General features: G+C 41.1%; 2 protein-coding genes across 5 annotated transcripts in view; both read right to left on the minus strand.

Moving 5' to 3' along the window:
* The window catches only part of LOC100914984 (zinc finger protein 454-like), a 388,067-nt gene that overhangs the window by 39,211 nt on the left and 323,956 nt on the right, over positions 1 to 24,900 (minus strand). The window lies entirely within an intron of this gene.
* LOC111720200 (zinc finger protein 2 homolog) lies at positions 481 to 23,256 on the minus strand. 3 transcript variants are annotated; one of them, XM_031963992.1, is made up of 4 exons: positions 23,131 to 23,256; positions 20,648 to 20,777; positions 14,294 to 14,420; positions 481 to 3,155 (listed from the first exon to the last, which is right to left on the minus strand). In XM_031963992.1, exons 2-4 carry the CDS (start codon positions 20,678 to 20,680, stop codon positions 883 to 885), a joined length of 2,433 nt encoding a protein of 810 aa, XP_031819852.1. In that variant the 5' UTR covers positions 20,681 to 20,777; positions 23,131 to 23,256; the 3' UTR covers positions 481 to 882. The 3 variants fall into 3 exon arrangements, with proteins under 3 accessions (XP_031819852.1, XP_031819850.1, XP_031819853.1); XM_031963990.1 differs by lacking the exon at positions 23,131 to 23,256 and adding an exon at positions 21,862 to 22,388; XM_031963993.1 differs by lacking the exon at positions 23,131 to 23,256 and adding an exon at positions 21,724 to 21,792.

The raw sequence follows: 24,900 nt of genomic DNA on the forward strand, positions 1-24,900 counted from the left end.
TAATTTTATCCTTTCAAAAATAGAACCCTGAGGGAAGGTAGGGACCTCAGATGGAGAAGAAGGCTTGGAGTCTGCTGGGTTCCAGGGGAGCCAGTCTCCTCTACTAAATTCTGTCTCTGGCTCAGAGCTCTGCATCAATTTCTCCTTTGTGCTGTTCTGAGTGATTTCCGCCCCCCACAATAAGATGGAATTTGGGATAGTTTGTGAGGTGTTTTTTGTTGATGTATCCAATATTTGCAGCCAGTGTTTCTGATAAAGGCCTCACTTCTAATATAGATGAGAGGGGCAGCTAGGTAGTACAGTGGATAGAATACCAGCCCTGAAGTCAGGAGGAACTGAGTTCAAATATGACTGCAGACACTTAACACTTCCTAGCTGTGTGACCCTGGGGAAATCACTTAACCCAAAAAGCCTCAGCAAAAAAAAAAAAAAAAAATTACATAAAACATACTCAAATTATAAGAATATAAACTATTATTAAAAACATTATTGTTTATTTTTTAAAAATTAAAACTTTGTCAATTTATTAGATAATGATTACATTCATTAGTTGTTTGTTGTTGTTTTTTCTCAGTCTGGGTACTCTGATATTCAGCAACATTGGATCTCTCTATGAAAGTCTATCCACATTGATTACAATCAACAGGTTTCTCTCCACGGTAATTCTCTAATGTTAAGTAAGATTGAAAGTCTTTGTGAAAGCCTTTCCATATTGATTACATTAAAAAGGTTTCTCTCCAGTGTGGATTCTCAAAACATTTGGCAAGACTGGAACTCTTATCAGAAAGTCTTTCCTGATTGATTACATTTATAAGGTTTTTCTCAAGAGTGGATTTTCTGATGTTTAACAAGTTTTCCCTTGTGTGTGAACGTTTTACCACGTTAATTACCTTCAAAAGATTTCTTTCCAGTATGGATTGTCTGATGTTTAGCAAGACTTCTCTTGTATGTGTAAGTCTTTCCACACTGAATACATTTAAAAGGTTTCTCTCCTGTGTGGATTCTCTGATGTTCAGTAAGATTAAACAAAGATCTGAAAGCATTTCCACATTGATTACATTTATAAGGTTTCTCTCCATTGTGATTTCTCTGATGTTCTCTAAGACTTCCCTTACGTCTAAAAGCCTTTCCACATTGATCACATTCAAAAGGTTTCTCTCCAGTGTGGATTCTCTGATGTTCAGCAAGAACATACCTCGTTTTATAAGCTTTTCCACATTGATTACACTGAAAAGGTTTCTCCGTAGTATGGCTTTTCTGATGTGTAACAAGAAGGTACCTCATTACGAAAGCTTTCCCACACTGATTACATTCAAAAGGTTTCTCTCCACTGTGGAGTCTCTGATGTTGAGAAAGCAGGGAACTGTATCTAAAAGCCTTTCCACATTGATTGCATTCAAAAGCTTTCTCAGTAGTGTGGATTTTCTTATGTTTAGTAAGAATGGAACTATATATAAAAGCCTTTCCACAGTGATTACATTCAAAAGGTTTCTCTCCAGTGTGGATTCTCTGATGAACAGAAAGAACAGAACTGTGTCTAAAAGTCTTTCCACATTGATTGCATTCAAAAGGTTTCTCTCCAGTGTGGATTCTCTGATGATTAGAAAGACGGAAACGCCGTGCAAAAGTCTTTCCACACTGATTGCATCGAAAAGGTTTCTCTCCAGTGTGCATCCTTTGATGATTAGAAAGAAGGTAACGGGATGAAAAAGTCTTTTCACATTGATTGCATACAAAAGGTTTCTCTCCAGTGTGGATTCTCTGATGTTGAACAAGCTTGGAAGAGTAATAAAAAGCCTTTCCACATTGATTACATTCAAAGGGTTTCTCTCCAGTGTGGATTCTCTGATGTTCAGCAAGAAGATACTTCATTTTGTAAGCTTTTCCACACTGATTACATTTAAAAGGTTTCTCTCCAGTATGGTTTCTCTGATGTTCAATAAGCTGGTACTTCATTATGTAAGCTTTCCCACAATGATTACATTTATAAGGTTTGTCTCCAGTGTGGATTCTCTGATGTCGAGCAAGCCTGGAAGGGTAACGAAAAGCCTTTCCACATTGATTACATTCAAAAGGTTTCTCTCCAGTGTGGCTTATCTGATGCTCAACAAGTTTTGCCTTGTTTCTGTAAGCTTTTCCACACTGATTACATTCAAAACGGTTTTCTTTTTCTCCAGGGTGGATTCTCTCATGTAAAGCAAGATTGGAACTGCATGCAAAAGCCTTTCCACATTGATTACATTTATAAGGTTTTATTCCAGTGTGGATTCTCTGATGTAAAGCAAGACTGGAACTCCATCGAAAAGACTTTCCACATTGATTACATTTAAAAGGTTTTTCTCCAGTGTGGATTCTCTGATGGTTAGCAAGACTGTACCTGTATGCAAAAGCCTTCCCACATTGATTACATTCAAAATGTTTTGTTCCAGTGTGGATGCTCTGATGTTTACAAAAATTAGACATTTGTGAAAAAGTCTTCTCACATTCATTACACTTATAAACCACTTGTGTATGAATCTTCTGAGAGTTATCAATATCTGAGTTCCAACTATGGACCTTCCCACACTCACCAAATGCATATCTTTTCATTTCAGAGTCAACTCTACAATGATAAGGAAGAGATGAATGATGGGATGAGATTGCTTCACATTCATTATACTCATCAGGTTGCTTTCTTGTGTGAATTTGTTGAGTAATGAGCTTAGAGGTCTGATTCAAGGCCTTCCCAACTTCATTACTTCCACAAAACATTTCCCCACTATCATTTTTCTGATGTCTAATGAGGTCTGAACTCTTGCTGAAGGACAATTCCCATTTATTACCAGGATCCGTTTGTATTTCAGCAGGCTTCTCCTGGGAATGAAAAAGCTCTACCTGTTCAGGAAAACATTTCTGATATTCACTATTCAGAAGACAGTTATTCCCTGAGCCCATTTTCTTACAATGACTTAGGAAAGAAAATCGCCTGAATCTCTTTCTGATTTCATCCAACTCACAGTCACTCTTTGAATGATCTCCTTGGATGTTAGAGGCATGGAATTGCCTCAAAGTTAAGGCACAGGGACCATCCTTCATGAATCGCTGCAGGTCACATTCTTCCATAAAAATTCCCAGCTTTCTACTCATCTCAGTCCATTCAAAGTTGGGCTCCACATCTGAAGAAAAAGAACCATCAAAAACAAAAGTACAAAATAGTATGCGCAAATAATTAAAAGCAACAGCAAGGCTTATTTAAGACTTATGTGGCTCTTGACTTTCTCATCACCAACCTCAACAGAATAAAATGTCATGAATATATTCTTGTAGCAAAAATTGGCATTTCATAGACTTTTTTTTTCCATACGGAGAAGAAGGAATGTGTGATGTGAAGGTGACCAAAAAGATGCTCACTACAGACTATTGCTCCCATCAGAGACTTACTCATTCCAAGCTGAACATTCACCTTCGACAGAAGGGGCAGCCACAAGACAAAATGCCTACCAGACTGACTGTCAACAGAGTAGAGTGATTCTCTATGGGAGAACAGTTCATTTTTAACTTGGAGGAAGACACAGGCTTTGTAACATTTCATCAGAAAAGGACTGGGCAGTGTTCAGAGATTTGATGTACACAACCACATTTACTTATCTAGGTCAGAACACTTGGAAATATCCAAATGGATCCTGCTGAATATGATGAGGAAATTCAGATGGTACAAAATAAAATGGCAGAACTCTACAGGACCTGAAAGTAAGTTACCTGCTTGCTGTCTTGGGAAAGGGAGAGCAAAGGGGGAGAGAGAGAAAAAAATATGGAACTCAAATCTTACATGTGATTAGAAAACATGAAACATTATTAATGTAAAACAAAAAGAATTCCTTTAAGTTAATGCCAACCTCATGCTGCTATTCAACTATGTACTATCATCTACTATATATATATATAATCTTGTCTGGAGGGGATTATCCTTGAAGACTTTCTGGAAGCAAATGTCAAACCAAATCAAAGTAATCTAACTCCTTCAGTTTTTGGCTCCTGAACTGCAAAATGAGTGCTTTAAAGATCTCCTTCAGGGTAACTCTCTATGGCTCCATGTCTATATCTTCCTGACTGCTAATCTTATACAAGAAGAAAATGATGGTTGCCAAACTTGTGAATCTATCCTGAATATTACTGATTTTTTTCTCCCTGGAAATGCTTAAGAAATCAGTCAGAGAAGGGAAGACAGGGCAAGTTTCATGGAGATGGTTTGATATGAGCTGGGTAGAATTTGGAGAAGTGGCTCAAGGAACAGTAAGAAAATGGAGGTTTCACTGACATAACAATTCCTGGCTTTTCTCTTTTTTTCATGAGGAGGGTGAACATTTCAACAATTCTTTGAAAAACCCACAGGTGGTTATGTTCGAGAAGAAAGAATCTTCCCACCTGGGGAGATGTGGCTTACTTCTGCTGCCAATTGGCTTATATATGTCCTTCTTCCCAACCTAAAGACCCAAGTGGTGTCTGAACCTTCTTTCACAAAGCCTTCTGTGACCTTTTCTTGGTCTTCAGTCCTAGCCTTGAGACACCTCATGTGTGTTGGCTAAATTTCCACATAATATTATTGTTTTCTCAATTAGATTATGAGAAGCTCAAGGACAGAATCATGTCTAATATTTCTCTTGCACTACCCACAGTGCTTTACAAACTATCTTGTCTGCAGTAGAGTGCTCAAACACAGCTTGATTGATAAGTGATTTAAAATTCAGGGAAATAAAATGAATTTTGAAACTTAAACAAAAGAGAGAGACAGACCATGGGTAACCAGTCCTGAAGCCACTGACCATTTACCTCAGGTTTCACTCAGTCCCTCTCAAACCATTACTCAATTGATGAACATCCCTGCTATTTACAGGTATTTACACCAAGAGAGCTACAATGATATTTTAAAACATAGAAGTTTTTCCTCCTTCTTCCTTAATTTGAATATTAGAACTAATAATGGTATTGCTAGGACAAAGGGGGAAACTGTGTTTGATAACCCTCTGGACAGAATTCCAAATTGTATTCCAAAATGGATGGATCAGTTCACACTGATAATTAGTGATCCAAATTTTCCATATCCTATCCAACATTTGTCACTTTCCCCTTCTATCATTGCAGGTGATGTAATAGATAATAGATAAAATCATACCTCAAAGCTTCTTTAATTTGCATTTCTGTTATAAATTATGATTTAGAACATGTTCCCATATGTAAATATTTTTTATTTGATCAGAAACTACTTGGCCCTAACCTTTGAGCAATTGTTACCTGGGAAGTGACTCATTCTTTTAGGTTTGAAAGAGAAATTGCATCTAAAATAACTGTGAAAAAATAAAATATTTGGTGTCTATGTGCCAAGACAAATGCAGAACTGTAAGACATTATTACAAAAAGCTTTTCATACAAATGAAGTTAGATGTAAACACCTGGAAAAGTATCAACTATTCATGGTTATGCTGACCTAATAAAATTAAAATAGCTCATGTTTGTTTACTTTTCTAGTTCCATACAAACTGCCAAAAAATTATTTTATAAAACTAGAAAAAATACTAACAAATTTTATCTGGATAAAGAAAAGGTCAAAAATATCAAGGGCATTAATGAAGACAAAAGTACAAATGATGATGGCTTAGCAGTACCAGATCCAAAATTATTTTAAAGCAACAATCATTAAAAGATCTGGTACTGATAGAGAAATAGAGTATTATATCAGTAGAACAACTTAGATATGCAATAATCAATAATTATAGTAATCTACTCTTTGACAAACCCAAAGATTCCAACTTCTGGCATAAGAACTCACTATTTGATAAAAATTGTTAGGAAAACTGGAAAATACTATGGCACAAATTCAATATGGATCTACATCTCAAATCCCCAGTAAAATAAGATCAAAATATGTACATAATTTAGGTATAAAGGGTGATAACAAGCAAATTACAAGAGCAGGGATAGCTTTCCTATGAGAATTGTGGAGAAGAAAGGGATTTATGGTGAAAGGAGAATAAGAGGATGTTATAAAATGCAAAATGGATAATTTTGACTACATTAAATTAATATCTTTGGCATAATCATATGTAATGGGGATAAACTGGAACCAATTCCCATTAAGATCAGGTGTGAAACAAGGTTGCCCAATAACCCCATTACTATTCAATACTGTATTAGAAACACTAGCTTTGGCAATAAGAATTGAGAAAGAGATTAAAGGAATTAGAGTAGGTAATGAGGAAACCAAATTATCATTCTTTGCGGATGATATGATGGTATACTTAGAGAATTCCAGAGATTCTACTAAAAAACTACTAGAAATAATCTACAACTTTAGCAAAGTTTCAGGATAAAAAATGAATCCACATAAATCCTCAGCATTTTTATACATCACCAACAAAATCCAACAGCAAGAGCTACAAAGAGAAATTCCATTCAAAATAACTATCAATAGTATAAAATGTTTGGGAATCTATCTGCCAAGGGAAAGTCAGGAACTACAGGAGCAAAATTACAAAAATCTTTCCACACAAATAAAGTCAGATTTAAACAATTTGAAAAATATTAAATGCTTCTGGATAAGTCGAGTGAATATAATAAAGATGACAATACTCCCTAAACTAATCTATTTATTTAGTGCTATGTCAATCAGACTCCCAAGAAACTATTTTAATGACCTACAAAAAATAACAAAATTCATATGGAAGAACAAAAGATCTAGAATTTCAGGGGAATTAATGAAAAAAAAAATCAAATGAAGGTGACCTAGCTGTACCTGATCTAAAACTATATCATAAAGCAGCAGTCACCAAAACCATTTGGTATTGGCTAAGAAATAGATTAATTGATCAGTGGAATAGATTAGGTTGACAGGACAAAATATTAAATAACTATAGCAATCTAGTGTTTGACAAACCCAAAGATCCCAACTTTAGGGATAAGAATTCATTATTTGACAAAAATTTCTGGGAAAACTGGAAATTAGTATGGCAGAAATTAGGCATGGACCCACACTTAACACCATATACCAAGATAAGATCAAAATGGGTCCATGATTTAGGCATAAAGAATGAGATCATAAATAAATTAGAGGAACATAGGATAGTTTACCTCTCAGACTTGTGGAGGAAGAAGGAATTTGTGACCAAAGAAGAAATAGAGATCATTATTGATCACAAAATAGAAAATTTTGATTACATCAAATTAAAAAGCCTTTGTACAAACAAAACTAATGCAAACGAGATTAGAAGGGAAGCAACAAACTGGGAAAACATTTTTAAAGTTAAAGATTCTGATAAAGGCCTCATTTCCAAAATATATAGTGAATTGACTCTAATTTATAAGAAATCAAGCCATTCTCCAATTGACAATTGGTCAAAAGATATGAACAGATAATTTTCAGATAATGAAATTGAAACTATTTCCACTCATAGGAAAGTGTTCCAAATCACTACTGATCAGAGAAATGCAAATTTAAGACAACTCTGAGATACCACTACACACCTGTCAGACTGGCTAAGATAAAAGGAAAAAATAATGATGAACATTGGAAGGGATGTGGGAAAACTGGGACATTGATACATTATTGGTGGAGTTAAGAACGAATCTAACCATTCTGGAGAGCAATCTGGAATTATGCCCAAAAAGTTATCAAACTGTGCCTACCCTTTGATCCAGCAGTGCTGCTACGGGGCTTATACCCCAAGGAGATACTAAAGAAGGGAAAGGGACCTGTATGTGCCAAAATGTTTGTGGCAGCCCTTTTTGTGGTAGCTAGAAACTGGAAAATGAATGGATGCCCATCAATTGGAGAATGGTTGGGTAAATTGTGGTATATGAATGTTATGGAATATTATTGTTCTGTAAGAAATGACCAGTGGGATGAATACAGAGAGGCTTGGAGAGACTTACATGAACTGATGCTAAGTGAAATGAACAGAACCAGGAGATCATTATACACTTCAACAACAATACTGTATGAGGATGTATTCTGATGGAAATGGATATCTTCGACAAAGAGTAGATCTAATTCAGTTCCAACTGATCAATGATGGACAGAATCAGCTACACCCAGAGAAGGAACACTGGGAAATGAATGTGGACTACTTTTTTTTTTTAACCTTATTTACCTATTTTTACCTTCTGAATCCAATTCTCCCTGTGCAACAAGAGAAGTGTTTGGTTCTGCACACATATATTGTATGTAGGATATACTATATAACATATTTAACATGTATAAGAATGCCTGCCATTTAGGGGAGGGGGTGGAGGGAGGGAAGGAAAAAATCAGAACAGAAGTGAGTATAAGGGATAATGTTGTAAAAAAAATTATCCATGCATATACACTGTCAATAAAAAAATTATAATTATTAAAAAAAAAGACAAAAAGCAAAAAAAAAATTTTTTTTAAAGAATAATTATGTTCCAAATACTGTCTCTGACACTCACTAATAACATGCTCCCAGGAAAGGAATTTAATCTCTTTTTTTTTTGCTTCAAGCAGCATCTTGGGTGAAGCTATTAAACATAAATTGTTTAAAGAATTGTGATGGTAGATACAGTTTTGTGGAGACTTTTAACCTACTGGTAATAGAGGTGAAAAAGATTATAGTCCCTTTTCTCTTCAACAATGAGATGAACCAAATCAGTTCCACTTGTTCAATAATGAATAGAACCAGCTACATCCAGCGAAAGAACTTTGGGAAATGAGTGTAAACCACTACATAGCATTTCCAATCCCTCTATTTTTGTCCACCTGCATTTTTGATTTCCTTCATAGATTAAGTGTACATTATTTCAAAGTCCTAGTCTTCTTGTGCAACAAAATAACTGTACGGATATGTATACATATATTGTATTTAACTTATACTGTAACATATTTAACATGTATTTGTCTACCTGGCATCTGGGAGAGGGGGTGGGGGGAAGGAAGGGAAAAATTGGAACAAAAGGTTTTGCAATTGTCAGTGTTGAAAAATTACCCATGCACATATCTTGTAAATAAAAAGCTATTAAAAAAATTTCAAGGGAACTAATGAAAAAAAAAATCAAATGACAGCGACTTAGCTGTACCTGATCTAAAACTATATTATAAAGCAGTGGTTACCAAATGCCTCGGCCCCAGAGGCAGAGTGTGTGGACCCTGGAAGAAGAGATAAGGGCAAGAGAGAGGGGACAAGCAAAATGGAGGCAAGACAAATCCATCTGATCAAACCTCATTTTAATGGGTGCAATAGTACAGATATATGTAGCAGTAGAAAAGAAGGCAGGGTTATTCAAACACAGTACAGGGTGAGGGTCCTAGACAAAGGGTTGGTATCCCACCCAAGGATGAGCTGCTCAGATGTTTCTGGTGGCAGGAAGCTCTATGATGTGATTAGGGGATGCCTAGATATCTGCCTATTCAAAGTTAGGATGTGATTAGGAGATTCCTATTCAGGAAGTCTTTGGTATGATGTGATTAGGAGATTCAACCTATTCAAGGTTGGCCTTATGTGGCTGTAGATTAGTGCCGGCTCCCCACAACCAAAACCATTTGGTATTGGCTAAGAAATAGGCTAGTTGATCAGTGAAGTAGGTTAGGTTCACAGGACAAAATAGTCAATGACTATAGCAATCTAGTGTTTGACAAATCCAAAGATCCCAACTTTTGGGATAAGAATTCACTATTTGGCAAAAACTACTGGGAAAACTGGTAATTAATATGGCAGAAACTAGGCATGGACCCATACTTAACAATGTAATCCAAGATAAGATCAAAATGGGTTCATGATTTAGGCATAAAGAACAAGATTATAAATAAATTAAAAGAACATAGGATAGTTTATCTCTTAGAATTGTGGAGGAGGAAGGAATTTGTGACCAAAGAAGAACTAGAGATCATTATTGATCACAAAATAGAAAATTTTGAATATATCAAATTAAAAAGCTTTTGTACAAACAAAACAAATGCAAACAAGATTAGAAGGGAAGCAATAAACTGGGAAAACATTTTTACAGTTAAAGGTTCTGATAAAGTCCTCATTTCCAAAATATATAATTAACTCTAATTTATAAGAAATCAAGCCATTCTCCAATTGATAAATGGTCAAAGGATATGAACAGACAATTTTCAGATGATGAAATTGAAACTATTTCTACTCAGATGAAAAGGTGCTCCAAATCACTACTGATCAGAGAAATGCAAATTAAGATAATTCTGAGATACCACTACACACCTGTCAGATTGGCTAAGATGACAGAAAAAAATAATGACGAATGTTGGAAGTAATGTGGGAAAACTGGGACACTGATGCATTGTTGGTGGAGTTGTGAACAGATCCAGCCATCCTGGAGAACAGTTTGGAATTATGCTCAAAAAGTTATCAAACTGTGCATACCCTTTGATCAAGTAGTAGCACTGTGCTTATATCTCAAAGAGATATTAAAGAAGGGAAAGGGACCCACATGTGCAAGAATGTTTGTGGCAGACCTCTTTGAAGTGGCCAGAAACTGGAAATTGAATGGATGTCCATCAGTTGGAGAATGGTTGAGTAAATTGTGGTATATGAGTGTTATGGAATATTATTGTTCTGTAAGAAATGACCAGCAGGATGAATACAGAGAGGCTTGGAGACACATACATGAACTGATGCTAAGTGAAATGAGCAGAACCAGGAGATCATTATATACTTCAACAACAATACTGTATGAGGATGAATTCTAATGGAAGTAGATTTCTTTGACAAAGAGAAGATCCAATTCAGTTCCAATTGATCAATGATCAGCTATGCCCAGAGAAGGAAGACTGGGAAATGAATGTGGACTACTTGCATTTTTGTTTTTCTTCCCAGGTTATTTTTACCTTATGAATCAAATTTTTCTTGTGCAACAAGCGAACTGTACGAATCTACACACATAAATTGTATCTAAGATATACTTTAACATGTGAGACTGCCTGCCATTTAGGAGAGGGGGTAGAGGCAGGGAAGGGAAAAGTTGGAACAGAAGTGAGTGCAAGGGACAATGTTATTAAAATTATCCATGGTTCTGTCAATAAAAAGCTATAATTATATATATATATATATTTGGCATTTAAAAAAACCAATGTGACCAGGCTCAAAAAGGAATCAGAAAGGGGTCGAAAATTTTTTACACCAGTGTTTCTGTTAAAGGCTTCATCTCTAAAATAAACATTTAAGTTATTCCCCAACTGACAAATGGTCAAAGAATATGAACAGACAGTGTTCAGATGAAGAAAAAATAAAAGCCAGATATGCTCCTGAGGTGTGAGGCCACCTCACACCTCAGATTACCTAAGAGGACAGAAAAGGATAATGACAAGGTTGGAGGGAATGTGGGAAACTGGGACACTAACTAATACATTGCTGTTGGAGCTGTGAAACGATCCAACCACTCTGGATGACAATTTGAAACTCTGCCCAAAGGACTATCAAATTTGCATTCCCTTTGATTCAGCAATGGCACTACTGTTTGTGTATCAAAAAGAATCACAAAAAAGGAAAAAATTTCCCACCCACATGTGAAAAATTTTTATAGTACTTTTTTTTTTTTTTTTGGCAGTGGCAAAGAATTAGAAAATCAGATGCCCATCAATTGGGAAATGGCTAAATAAGTTTTGATATATGAAAGTAATGGAATATTATTTATCTATAAAAATAATAAACAGGGGGATTTTAGAAAGGCCTGGAAAGATTTAAAAGAAGTGATACTGAGTGAAATAAGCTGAACGAGGACAACATTGTATATAGCAATAGCAAGATTCTATGATGATTAATCATAACAGACTTGGTTCTTCTTAGAGATTCAGTAATCAAAGGTCATCCCAACAAATTCTGAATGGAAAATATCATCCACATCCACAGAGAGAACGATGGAGATTGCATGTAAACCGATACATGCTACATTCACTTTAGTTTTATCTTGTGGTTTTCCCCATTTTTTAGTTTTGTTGTTTTTTTAATAATAGCTTTTTATTTTTTAAAAAGACATGCAAAGATTGTTTATGACATTCTCCCTTGCACAACTTTCTATTCCACATTTTTTTCTTTCCCTTCCTTCATTCCTCTCCCCTAGAAGGAAATAATCCACTTTATGTTAAACATTTGTAATTCTTTTCTACGTATTTCCACAATTATCATGCTGCACAAGAAAAATCAGACCAGAAAGAAAAAAAAAAAGCTTGAAAGAAAAAAAAGATGAAAATATAATATTTTGATCCATATTCAGTTCCCACAATTCATTTCTAGATGTAGATGGCTGTCACCATCACAAGTCTATTACAATTGACTTGAATCACCTCATTGTTGAAAAGAGTCTCATCTATCAGAGTAATCTTGTTGTTGCTGTGTACAGTGTTCTCTTGGTTCTCCTTACTTTATTCAGTATTGGCTTATGTAAGTCTCTCCAAGCTTTCCTGAAATCACCCTGCTGATCATTTCATACAGCATAACTCAATTCACTTTCCAGTTTGTTGCCACTACAAAAAGGGCTGTCACAAATATACATGTTAACGGAGAAAATTAAAATAAAAAAAATACACCATTATTACTTTTGCCGACAATTATTTTAGCCCATATGAGAAGTGTAAAATGACATAGAGATTGTTTTAATTCGCATCTCTCAATCATGGCCTACCAGTGTTTCTACTGGGCTCATTTCCCAAAGAGATCTTAAAAGAAGGAAAGGGAGCCACATCCCAAAAATGTTTGTGGCAGCCCTCTTTGTAGTGGCCAGAACTGGAAACTGAGTGGATGCCCATCAGCTGGCAATTGGCTAAATAAACTGTGATATATAAATGTTATGGAATATTATGGTTCTGTAAGAAACAAACAGCAGGATGATTTCAGAGAGCCCTGAACTTATGCTAAGTGAAATGAACAGAACCAGGACACTGTAAATAACAACAAGAAGAGTATACAATGGACACGGTTCTCTTCAATGATGAGATGATTCAAACCAGTTCCAATAGCCTTGTAATGAAGAAAATCATCTGCACCTAGAAAGAAGACAATGGGAACTGTATACAGATCGCAGTATAGTATTTTCACTCTTTTTGTTGTTGTTTGCTTGCATTTTATTTTCTTTCTCATTTTTTATCCTTTTTGATCAGATTTTTCTTGTGAAGCAAGATAATTAACATATATTTTTAACATGTTTAATATATATTGGATTATTTGCCATCTGGTAGACCAGATAAGGGGGTGTAATTTGGAACACAAGGTTTTGCAAGGGTCAATGTTGAAAAGTTACCCATGCATCTGTTTTTAAAATAAAAAGCTTTAATTAAAAAAAGAACAAAATATCAAGAATATCAAAGGGAAAATATCAAAATATGAAAAGAAAAGAGAAAAAAATTAGAGCACTTTTTTCATATGATTACAAAATGTTTGGATTTCTTTATTCGAAAACTGCCTGTCCTTATCCTTTTAACCATTTGTCAATAGAAGAATGACTCATTTTCTTTCAAATTTTTACGAAGATTTTTGTATATATGAAGCAGGAGAACTCTAAGAAAAACTCTAGAAAGTTCTTAAAAATTTTCTACTTTCCTTCTGATCTTAGGTACATTACTTATATTTGTACAAAATTTTTAATTTAGTGTAATCAAAATTATCCATATTACACTTCATTCTTTTCTCTGTCTCTTGATTATTCATAAATTCTTAACATTTCCATAAATGTAATATGTACTATGACCTATGAGCTTTAAATTTTCTTGTAATAACTCCATTTACATCTATGTAGTGTATCCTTTTGATCTTGATAAAAGTTATAAGTCACTGGTCTAGGTCCATTTTCCATCACACTTTTCATGTTTCCCTACAATTTTTACCAATTAAGGAATCCTTGGCCTCTATATTTCTCAAATGCAAAGATAATTATTTGCTACTATAAAATCTATGTCTACTCTCTTTCAATAATCTGCCTTTCTATTTCTTAGCCAATACATAATAGTTTTGATAATGAAATACACTTTATGATCTAGTTCTGCTATAAATCTCTTCCTTTTGCATGACTTTTCATTACTTCCTTTAACATTCTTGACATTTTGATCTTCCAAATAAATTCTTTGTTTTTAAATAATTGAATGAATGAGTTTTCAGTAATTTGAATGATTCCACTTGAAAAGGCTACAAGGCAAGGCAACAGTAGATGGAGATTTGAAGCACCCAGAGGACTATACACTCCCCACAGCCTCTAAGGCTGAGATGAACCAGATTATGGTCTCATTCTTTACTACTTGCGCTAATTTTGGCCTGACAACTAAAACCAAAAAAAGACAGGAAATGGTCCTTACCCAGGGACAGCAGATTCTGGACATTCTCCAGTGTGACCTCCTTGTACAGCTCCTTCTGAAAAGGGTCCAGGAGCCCCCACTCCTCCTTGGTGAAGTCGACCACCACATCCTTGAAAGTCACCAACTCCTAAACCATCAATAGTCACTTGATTTAGACCTGACATTCTAGAATTTATCTGGTTCAACCCTCACCAACCCAGAAGAGGAAACTGAGGCACAGATGGGATTGGCCTAAAAGTCACATGACATTTATGACTGTTGAAGCCAACATTAAGGAACCAGGCATTAGGAGTCCAATGGAATAGGGAAGAAAGCTTTTTCTATCTGAAGTGCTAATTATGTTGCAATCATAAGATCTGGAAAAATGTGTTTTACAATGTTTCTGATGGAATAAGGAAATAGATTTGGGCTGTATCAGTGAGATATAAGAATGTGTGCAAGAGAAAGAGGTGATGGGAAATTCCTGCCCATCATAAGTGTCATGTCTTAAGAATTTAAGAAATTCTATAATGAGTTGGGCAGGAATTGAAAATTATTTTACATTCTGACGGGTAGAAATAAAAATTGATTATTGAGTAAAGAACAAAAAAAAAGAATGATTTGCTAAATTTCCTTAAAGTCTAAAATATGCGTAACTAGATGATAGCAAGAGAAGTATACTAGAGATGTAGTACTCCCAATATGTCCACAATGGAGTGGTATGAGAAAGCTTCCAGCCAAGCCAAGCTCTGTTCTTACACGGAAGGGCTGAGATGACACTGGGTAGGATGGGTCATAGCCAGAATGATCTGCTGTCTTTGCTTTATGATTGCTGGGTCAAAGGGCATGCACAGTTTGATAACTTTTTGAGCTTAGTTCCAAATTGCTCTCCAGAACAGCTGGATGTAGTCACAATTCCACCAACAATGTATCAGTGTCCCAGTTTTCCCACATCCCCTCCAACATTTGTCATTATCTTTTCCTGTCATCTTAGCCAATCTGACAGATGTGTGACGGTATCGGTATCTCAGAGTTGTCTTAATTTGCATTTCTCTGATCCATAGTAATTTGGAGCACCTTTTCATATGACTAGAAGTAGTTTCACATTCTTCATCTGAAAATTGTTCATATCCTTTGACCATTTGTCAATTGGAGAATGGCTTGAGTTCTTATATATTTGAATTAATTCACTCTATATTTTGGCGATGAGGCCTTTATCAGAACCTTTGACTGTAAAAATGTTTTCCCAGTTTATTGCAATCCTTCTAATCTTCTCTGCCTTAGTTTTGTTTGACAAAAACTTTTTAACTTACTATCATCAAAATTATCTATTTTGTGGTCAATAATGATCTCTAGTTCTTCTTTGGTTACAAGTTCTTTCCTCCTCCATAGATCCTTTGATTTCTGATTTGCTTATAGTATCATTCTTTATGTCTAGATCATGAACCAATTTCGACCTTATCTTGGTATATGGTGTTAAGTGTGGGTCAAAGCCTAGTTTCTGCCATACTAGTTTCTACTTTTCCCAGCAATCATAAAGCAAATGTGTTTATGGAATGTATTCATTCATTTCATTATTGAATTATTAAAATAGTTGTGGGGGGAGGAGAGTTTACTTCCTTCTTTTAAAAAAATGTGATATTTCATCAACCCAGATTGAAGATTGAGTAAAATGCATAAGGGAGACACTGATAGTTTATTCCTGAAAAAGAAATTGTTTCAACATCATGTAAGAGTTCTAGATCACTGGAGATCCAGAATCGATAAAGGAATAAGAAACAGACTCATGGCTCTCACACAAGAGAGGGCTCACCACTTGGCCCATGCTTTGATTCCCCTGGAAGGCATCATTTCTCCCCAACCTGCTACCTGGAGGACCAGAGCTCGACAAACGTACCAGACAGCTGATGCCCTTCCATTTCATTTTCTTCCCAAATCCAGCAGAATGATAAGATTTGCTTTTTCAAGAATTCTTTTTGCGGAGCCCTTCTCTTTCTTGCAGATAAAACATTCTTCACTTTTTGTTTTATTTTCATTTTCTGTAAAACATCTGACTCATCTACTTGTATATTTCACTTTTAGCTTCCATTCTGTCTATTATTGAATTTGTGAACAATTAAAGAAAAATATTTCTCTTATTTTCTCTATTCCAAGTTCTTTAATAACAACTGTATTCAAGGAAAAGGGTTCCACTGTGAAAAAAGTCTGTGTTGAGTTGAGACTGCATGAGCTCAAACATGTTATGACCATAGATTAACTACCAGGTAGAATTTGGGGATTCTCCTAAACTACTTCATTACATTTATATTTATGCATACACACACATATATATATTTTTTTTTGCTGAGGCAATTGGGGTTAAGTGACTTGCCCAGGGTCACACAGAGAGGAAGTGTTAAGTATCTGAGGCCAGATTTGAACACCTGACCGCAGGGTTGATGCTCTATCCAGTCCACCATCTAGCTGCCTGTATGTTACATTTTTTAAGACAATGACTCAAGGCTATAAAGATTTAGAAGACCTGGACTAGTCCCAAAATATCTACATGCTAAAGACCAAACAACTTCCTAGATGAGGAGAATTTATAGTGTCCTTTGTACATCTGCTAATAGAAAGCTGTGGTTATTACTATTAACTTTAAAGCAAAATAGACAATCTACAAAACACTTTCCACACAAATAAAGTCAGATCTAAACAACTGGAAAAATATTAAGTGCTCTTGGATAGGTCGAGCTAATATAATAAAGATGACAACACTATCTAAAATAATCTATTTATTTAGTGCTATACTGTTAAGGGACAGGTCAGTTCCCAGAGAGCCTCCACAGCTGTGGATCATAGCATCTGAAGGAGTTGCAAGGCAGGCTTTGATGACACAGGTGCTGCGAACTAGGTATGAGATAAATTGGAGGCAGAGGGAAGAGGAGAGAGGTCAAACAACACAACGGCCTCTCAGTCAGAGAGGTCAGAGAACACAATTGACTCTCAGTGTCCTTGTACCGTCCTCACAAGAGAGATCCATTCTGCTGGTCTGAATTGGATCTCCAGCAGCCACTGTCAGGTGGCTCCTGTGTATTCCAACAGCTCCCGTTGTTGGAGCCATATACACTATACCAATCAAACTCCCAAGAAACTATTTTAATGACCTAGAAAAAATAACAAAATTCATATGGAAGAACAAAAGGTCAAGAATTTCAAGGGAACTAATGGAAAAAAAAACAAAAAAACAAATGAAGGTGGCCTAGCTGTACCTGATCTAAAACTATATTATAAAGCAGCAGTCACCAAAACCATTTGGTATTGGCTAAGAAATAGATTAGTCGATCAGTGAAATAGATTAGATTCACAGGACAAAATAGTCAATGACTATAGTAATCTAGCGTTTGACAAAGCCAAAGACCCCAGGTTTTCAATTAAAAACTCACAATTTGACAAAAAACTGTTGGGAAAATTGGAAACTAGTATGGCAGAAACTAGGCTTTGACCCACACTTAACACCATATACCAAGATAAAGTCGAAATTGGTTCATGATCTAGACATAAAGAATGATATTATAAGCAAATCAGAAAATCATAGATCTATGGAGGAGGAAAGAACTTGTGACCAAAGAAGAACCAGAGATCATTATTGACCACAAAATAGACAATTTTGATGATGGTCAGTTAAAAAGTTTTTGTCAAACAAAACTAAGGCAGAGAAGATTAAAAGGGATGCAATAAACTAGGAGAACATTTTTACAGTCAAAGGTTCTGATAAAGGCCTCATCTCCAAAATATAGAGAGAATTAATTCAAATATATAAGAACTCAAACCATTCTCCAATTGACAAATGGTCAAAGGATATGAACAGACAATTTTCAGATGAAGAATGTGAAACTACTTCTAGTCATATGAAAAGGTGCTCCAAATTACTATGGATCAGAGAAATGCAAATTAAGACAACTCTGAGATACCGTCACACACCTGTCAGATTGACTAAGATGACAGGAAAAGATAATGACAAATGTTGCAGTGGATGTGGGAGACTGGGACACTGATACATTGTTGGTGGAATTGTGAATACATGCAGCTGTTCTGGAGAGCAATTTGGAACTATGCTCAAAAAGTTATCAAACTGTGCATACCCTTTTTGACCCAGCAGTGTTAATACTGGGCTTCTATCCCAAAGAGATCTTAAAGGAATGAAAGGGACCCACATGTGCAAAAATGTTTGTGGCAGCAAACTTTTGTAGTAGCAAGAAACTGGAAACTGAGTGGAGATCCATCAACTGGAGAATGGCTGGTTAAATTATGGTATATGAATGATAAGGAATATTATTGTTCTGTAAGAAATGACCAGCAGGATGATTTCAGAAAGGCCTGAAGAGACTGAAATGAACTGATGCTGAGTGAAAAGAGTAGAACCAGGAGAGCATTATACATGGCAACAAGAAGACTATACAATGATCAATTGTGATGGACATGGCTCAAATCAACAATGAGATGATTCAAACCAGTTCTGCTTGCTCAGTGATGAAAAGAGCCAGCTACCCAGAGAGAGGATCATGGGAAATGAGTGTGGACCACAACATAGCATTTCCCTTGATGTTTGCTTGCATTTTGTTTTCCTTCTCAGGTTTTGTTTTTCCAGATCCTATTTTTCTTTTGCAGCAAGATGACTGTATAAATATTTATACATGTATTGGATTTAATATATATTTTAACATATTTAACATCTATTGGACTATCTGCCATCTAGGGTAGGGAGTGGGGGGGAAGGAGGGAAAAATTTGTAACAGGAAGTTTTACAAGGGTCAAAATTGAAAAATTACCCATGCATATGTTTTGTAAATAAAAAGCTTTAAAAAAAAACACAAAAAATGTGCCAAATAGACCTAATTGCATGCATAAATTTGTACACATTGCTTAATACATATTCCAACAGTATAATTCTTGTATGCTCCCAGAAAAGCATCAGTTCCCTGGGGCCCACAGGGATTTCTTACTTCCACAGGACCCACCTTTCTGAGCAAACTTTGTCTAGGACTTCTCTGCTCTGTGGAAGTCCCAAGAGGAAAAAGCACCCCTTTTTCTTAAGATAACTGTCTCCTAAAAATGCACAGCTGTGCTTGCACTCCCCAGGTAGGTCTGAGTCTGGAGCTCAGAGAAGGCAGAGGGATGACCTATGCTTTCTCTGACTCCCCCTCAAAGAACCATTAGTACCCCACTCTCCTGACTAGGGAGACTCCTCAATGGCACCAACCTTCACCACCGCACCTAGAACGGATGTCTGGCCATCATTAAGTCACCCCCATATAATCTCTTTCCTGGGTCTTTAATCAAGCATGTGGGCTTTTAAAATGTGAATTGTTAAGAAAACCTAATAAACTCCACTTGATTCTTCACTGGCTGTTCTAAATATTGATATACTCAGTGTCCCCTTCATTATACGCCTTCTGCCAAACCCTTTCAGAAAATTCATGGACTCACTTCCAGGACAAATGTTGAGTCACTCCAGGACGACTCAAGCAGCTACGGTTGTCCTTGGCCTGGTCTATGGGAAAAAACTTCTGTAACAGACCTTTCTGAATCTAAAGGCATAGACCCACATCTTTTGTTCTTTTCTGACTAAGGTCCCTTTTCCTTTCTCTGTGTCCTAACCAGTTCTCGCCCAGAACTTCTTTGTGAGTCTGGCTAGAAGATAAAACCTGTGGCTCAGGAGGACAGACTATGTCTCTGTCAACAGCCACCCATGGAAAATGTCACCCTCCTGACTGGACAAAGAAAGCCCAGTTTAGTCTCTGGCTGGATCCTGAGCTTTCCCTTTCTCGGGGCGTCCCCAGCAAGGACCCAGACCGTTCTCACAACAAGATCAAAGGAGATCCTATTTCCAGGGCTCCCAGCTCATGGCAGATGCCACAGAAGCAGCCCCCAAAGCCGGGCCAGGCTTCTCCCACCTTCCTCCCCTCCCCCTCCCGGACCTAGGGACATTGGACTCTGGCTGAGCCTTGACCAGGACCCTCCATCCCATCACTGGCATCCAGGGTCTTCTCTCATCCTGGGAATGTGCTCTCTCCTCCCCTGGGCCTCCTGGCCTCCTTCCCATCTCACCTGAAAAAAACAGACTTTCCTGCTCCCCAAACTGGTGGAGCCTTTCCTCTGAGAGTGCCTCCCGTCTACACTGTACAGAGCTAGTGTGGACACACCTGATGAGATGTTTGTTCCAAATTGGACTGTTAGCTCAGGGAGGGCAGGGCCCCTTAGTCTGTAACCTTCCCTCACCTCCTCCCAGAGGTGGGCACAGTGCTTGGCACCCGGGAGCCACATTCTCAGTGCTCACTGATGGGACCCGGCAAAGGAGAGGGACTCAGAGCCCTGGGCGGGGGCCGCACTCACCTGGGACGAGGGGCTCCGGCTGCCGGGGGCCATGTCTCTGGTTCTGGGCTTGGGTGCTCTGCCAGCCGGGCTGGGTCCTCAGAGATGGAGAACAGGGTCTGAGCCTTCTTTATCCAGGCTGGATGCTGACCTGCCCACAGTGAGAGAGAGAGGGGGAGCTCTCAGGGCAGGGGAAGGGGCTGCTCCCCAGGAGGAGGCCGGGAGATCTCAGAGAGAAGGAATCAGAAACATCTCAGAGAGGATAGAGAGCTCTCACCTGTGGGGGCAGGGACCCTTCTAGGACCCCGGTCACAGGACACTAAGGTTTTCTGCTCACTAGTTTGGGGCCTGGGGTAAGCCCTTGGGACATAAGTCACAAGAAGTCAAGATCACAGGGCCTTCAACCGAATCTCTGAAGGGCCGGTGATCCTGGCCAAGCCCTGCGATTCCTGCCTCAGTTTCCCCATCTGTAACATAGGGCCCCCCACCTCCCAACAGGCCCAAGCATCCAGGGAGGGAAAAAGACCAGGGGGCAGAGCTGGATGGGAGGCCCAGAGGCTGAGCAGCGCCTCCTCCACAGGACAGTCCTGCAGGCAGATGCAGAGATTGAGGGAATTTGACAGTAAGAGCCGCAGGCAGGTAGAGAGCCCTCGCTGGATGCCCTGCCCTGTATTTAGGGCTTTACAGATCTCACTGGGAGGAAGAGGAGGGGGAGGGGCTGCTCTCATCCCCTTTTTACACAGGGGGAACCCGAGCCAGAGTCAGGCCAGAGCCCGGTCCTCTCCCCCCAATCACCGGACCCCGGAGCCCCGTGAGGGGCTCGGGTCAATCTGGGGCTCAGTGGGGGAGGGGCCAGTGCAGCCACAGGGATGCCCAAGCGCGGCCCCCCCCCCCCCGCAGCGCACGCAGGTGAGATCGCTTCAGCCCCTCCCCCACGCTCTCCCCCCCCCCCGTGCAGCCGCCCACCCACGGGCAGTCACAATTCAGGTCCTCGCCCCCACGCGGGGCCCATCGGCGCCCCTCTCTTGCGCGCGCCCCCCACACTCGGACCCTGCGCAGCCGCGCCCCATTTCGGGGACCCCGGCACGGGAACTGACCCCAACTGCGTCCCTGCGCGAAGGTGAAGGTACCTTAAGACATGGGGTGAGGAGGCAAAAAAAAAAAAAAAAAAAAAACCAACCCCACTCCGAGGCCGCGCGTGCGCACTGACGCCCTACTCCCCTCCCCCGACTCACCCAGCACAGAGGGAAGAATTGAACCAAAGCCCCAAACCAGGAAGCCGCGCCTGCGCACCGGGAGACTCCCAGCATTCCCCGGAGTTCAACAGCCCAGGCGGGGCGAGAGGGCGGAGGGAGGCGTGAGCCATGTGCTCCCGGCGCCCCGGGCGGGGAGGGGTCGTGACGTCATTCTCCTCCGGGTCCCGGCCTTCCCTCCACGCCGGCCTTTTTCCTACTAACGGTACAGAGCGACCCGTTGCAGTGTAAGCCCCTGGGGGGCAGGGCCCACCCTGTGATCGGCGCCCAGAATTCGGGGTTCTGCTAAGCACACAGGTGGCGCCTAATGAATGCACACCGGCTCTAGTGACAGCTGCTCTCCTCAGGCCGTTCTCACAGACCGGGAAACTGAGGCAGACCCTGAGCGCGCGCTCAGTGTCCTCCTGGAAATGCCCCGAAGCCTCCTGTCTCTGGGGGCGCAGGAGTGGCCCCCCAGGAGTTAGGCGGATGCACCGACGGGAGCAGGGCTTGCAGCCAGTGGGCTCTGGGCGCAGATTTGGCCTCAGACCCCTGCCAGAGGGTCGACCCTGGAGCCTTCCCCTCCCCCGCGCCTCAGTTCCCCACCTGGATGACGTAACCCTGGAGCAGTCCCCTCCCCCCCTGCTTCATAGCCTCCCCCAGTTCCCTCCCCTCCATCCCAGATCTGAAGCACCTGCCTCCTGACAAGTGAGCACGATCCCCAGTGAGCTGTGAGCCGCCCCCCTACCCCCCACCCCCCCGACCATGGCGCCCCGGTCCGGCTGCCCTTCGCCCAGCGCCCGGGCCCTTCCTCGAGCTCCGGGGGGGGGCGGACACGCGCGCTGTCACACACAGGCCCATTTCCACGCGCGCGCGTGCCCGGTGCTCGCCCCCCTCCCCTCGGGAGGACCGGGTGCCGTTGTCGGGGCGAGTGGGACGGTCTGGGGGAAACCTCTCCCCAGAGCTGGTCTCCACCCCCGCCCCGGGGCGGCCGGACCTTTGCCGGCGCGGCTGGGGCCGCAGCACCGGCCGCGGGCGTTCGGGGGCCGGACGGAGACTCCCCGCCCCCTCCCGCGCCGCCCCCTCGCTTCCTCAGCCTCGGGACCGGTCCCGGGCGCGACGGATCCGGGAGCTACTCCGGGAGGCCCGAGTCTCCCCGCCGCGGGGGGGGGGCGGAGCTTGCGCCTGGGGGGCTTTGAGCTCCCTCCCCCCTTCCCGGCCCCTGCACGTCCGGCTGCCCTCGCTGACGGTCAGAAGCCCTTCTTGCCTTACCCTGGGAGTCCGGTTTCCGCGCGCTCGGGGTCACTGTCCTCCGCGGGGGGGCTGGGGGGGCCCACGACGTGCCCGCCCCGGTCTCCCTCCCAGCTGGGGCTGCCTCCCTCTGCTGGTCCGGAGCCCCAGGGGCCCCGGCGGCCTCAGGGGCTCTCTGACGCAGAGTCCCCTCCCCCCCCCCCCCCAGCCTCTTGGCGGGATCAGTCCTGGAGCTCTCAGTCCTGGGGAGGCCTTCGAACCTTAGTGCTCATTCTTGGGGCATTTTTAAATCTGGCTCTTGCCTCGCACCTCGGGTTGGGGCCTCCCCCGTTGGAAACTCTCCCCACAGGTGGCCCCCTTGACAGCCTTGGACATCTCTGGGAAAGGTCAAGGAAAGGTTCCCAAGTCCCGGACTCCTTGGGTTACATGGAAACCTGCCTCCTCCAGGGCTTCTTTGCTGCCCTGGTCCCCCGCCCCTCCCCAACAGTGGGCCCCTCCCTTTCCGGCCCAGTTCCCTCAGGGTGAAGCTTCCCCTCTCAGTTGGTCACTTAACAGGGCTCCCCACCTTTAAACCTCCGACCCTCCCCCCTTGGACCATCCTTCTCTCAGTCCTTTTCCGGAAACTCCCTGAGGCAGAGGCGGGTTGTTCTCCCCTGGCCGGCTCCCCCTGCTGCTCGGTTCCCTAGTTCTGTCTCGGCCTCAGCTCCTTCATTCAGGGCGCTCTGGATCCTTCCTCATGTCCCATACTGCAAAGGACCAATTTCAGAGTTTTCCTTGAGGGCGATCCAGCTTAGGGTCAAACACAAGTATCCTAAGAGGAAGACAAGGACTTTTGAAAAACCCCCGTTTACTTTAGAAAACTCAGTTCCATCAGAACCACATTGGGGGGACATGGTCTTTCCTCAGAACCTCAATTTTCCCAAGTCCTAAGTTCTGCCAGGACATCAACACAGACTCCTCTGGGTAATCTACTCCAAGGTTTTCTTGTGGCAGACTTTCTACTCAGAAGGGTCTGAGTTCCAGAGTACAAAGAAGGAGGGAGACTGGGAGGGGATGGACAGATGAGGGAGGAGGAGGTCTCAGGGGAAATCAGACGTTTGCATTTTAGAGTGGCGTAGGGTCCGTCCTCCACAGGGGGGCCCAACAACCTGCCCACTCCTCTCCCCGTCCCCTCCATCAGGGGCTGGCTATTCTGAGTCAGATTTAGAGCTCTGGCAGGGGAGCTTAAAGTAGCCTTTGTTTGCTCCTCTGTAAAAATGCAGATAATCATAGAGCCAAGTACCATTGGAGCCCTAAAGTGGAACCGAGTGGACTAGAAGCAGGTCCAGGCAGAAGGGACATCAATGGGACCCTGGCATTCTAACTCCAGCTCATGACGACCAGGAATGGGGCACAGATGACCTCATAGACCTTCTCAGAAAGACTTGCTTCACTGATGCTATGAGGTCTCTTCTGCTTTCCACAAGGCCCTCCTTTCTGAGCAAGCTGCCTGGGCCTCTTCCTCCTACCAGGCCCCAGGTTGGAATCGGCCTCCCTTTTAATTGAGAGGATTGTCTCCTAGAACTGGGGTGCTGTGCTTGCCCTCCCCGGGTAGGTCTGAGCCTGGAGGTCAGAGAGGCTGGGTGGCCAACCTGTGCTCTCCCTGACACTCCATTATTTAAAAAAAAAAAAAAAGACCAAAATTGTCTTTTGGGTCACATTCATGCCATGACTCCTGCTTCCCTCAGCTCTCTAAAGCCCACCCAGAGGCCCTGCTCTCCTGACTGGGGAGACTTCTCAATTGGCCCAACC

This window comes from Sarcophilus harrisii, chromosome 3 (genome assembly GCF_902635505.1).
Source record: "Sarcophilus harrisii chromosome 3, mSarHar1.11, whole genome shotgun sequence".
NCBI lineage: Eukaryota > Metazoa > Chordata > Mammalia > Dasyuromorphia > Dasyuridae > Sarcophilus > Sarcophilus harrisii.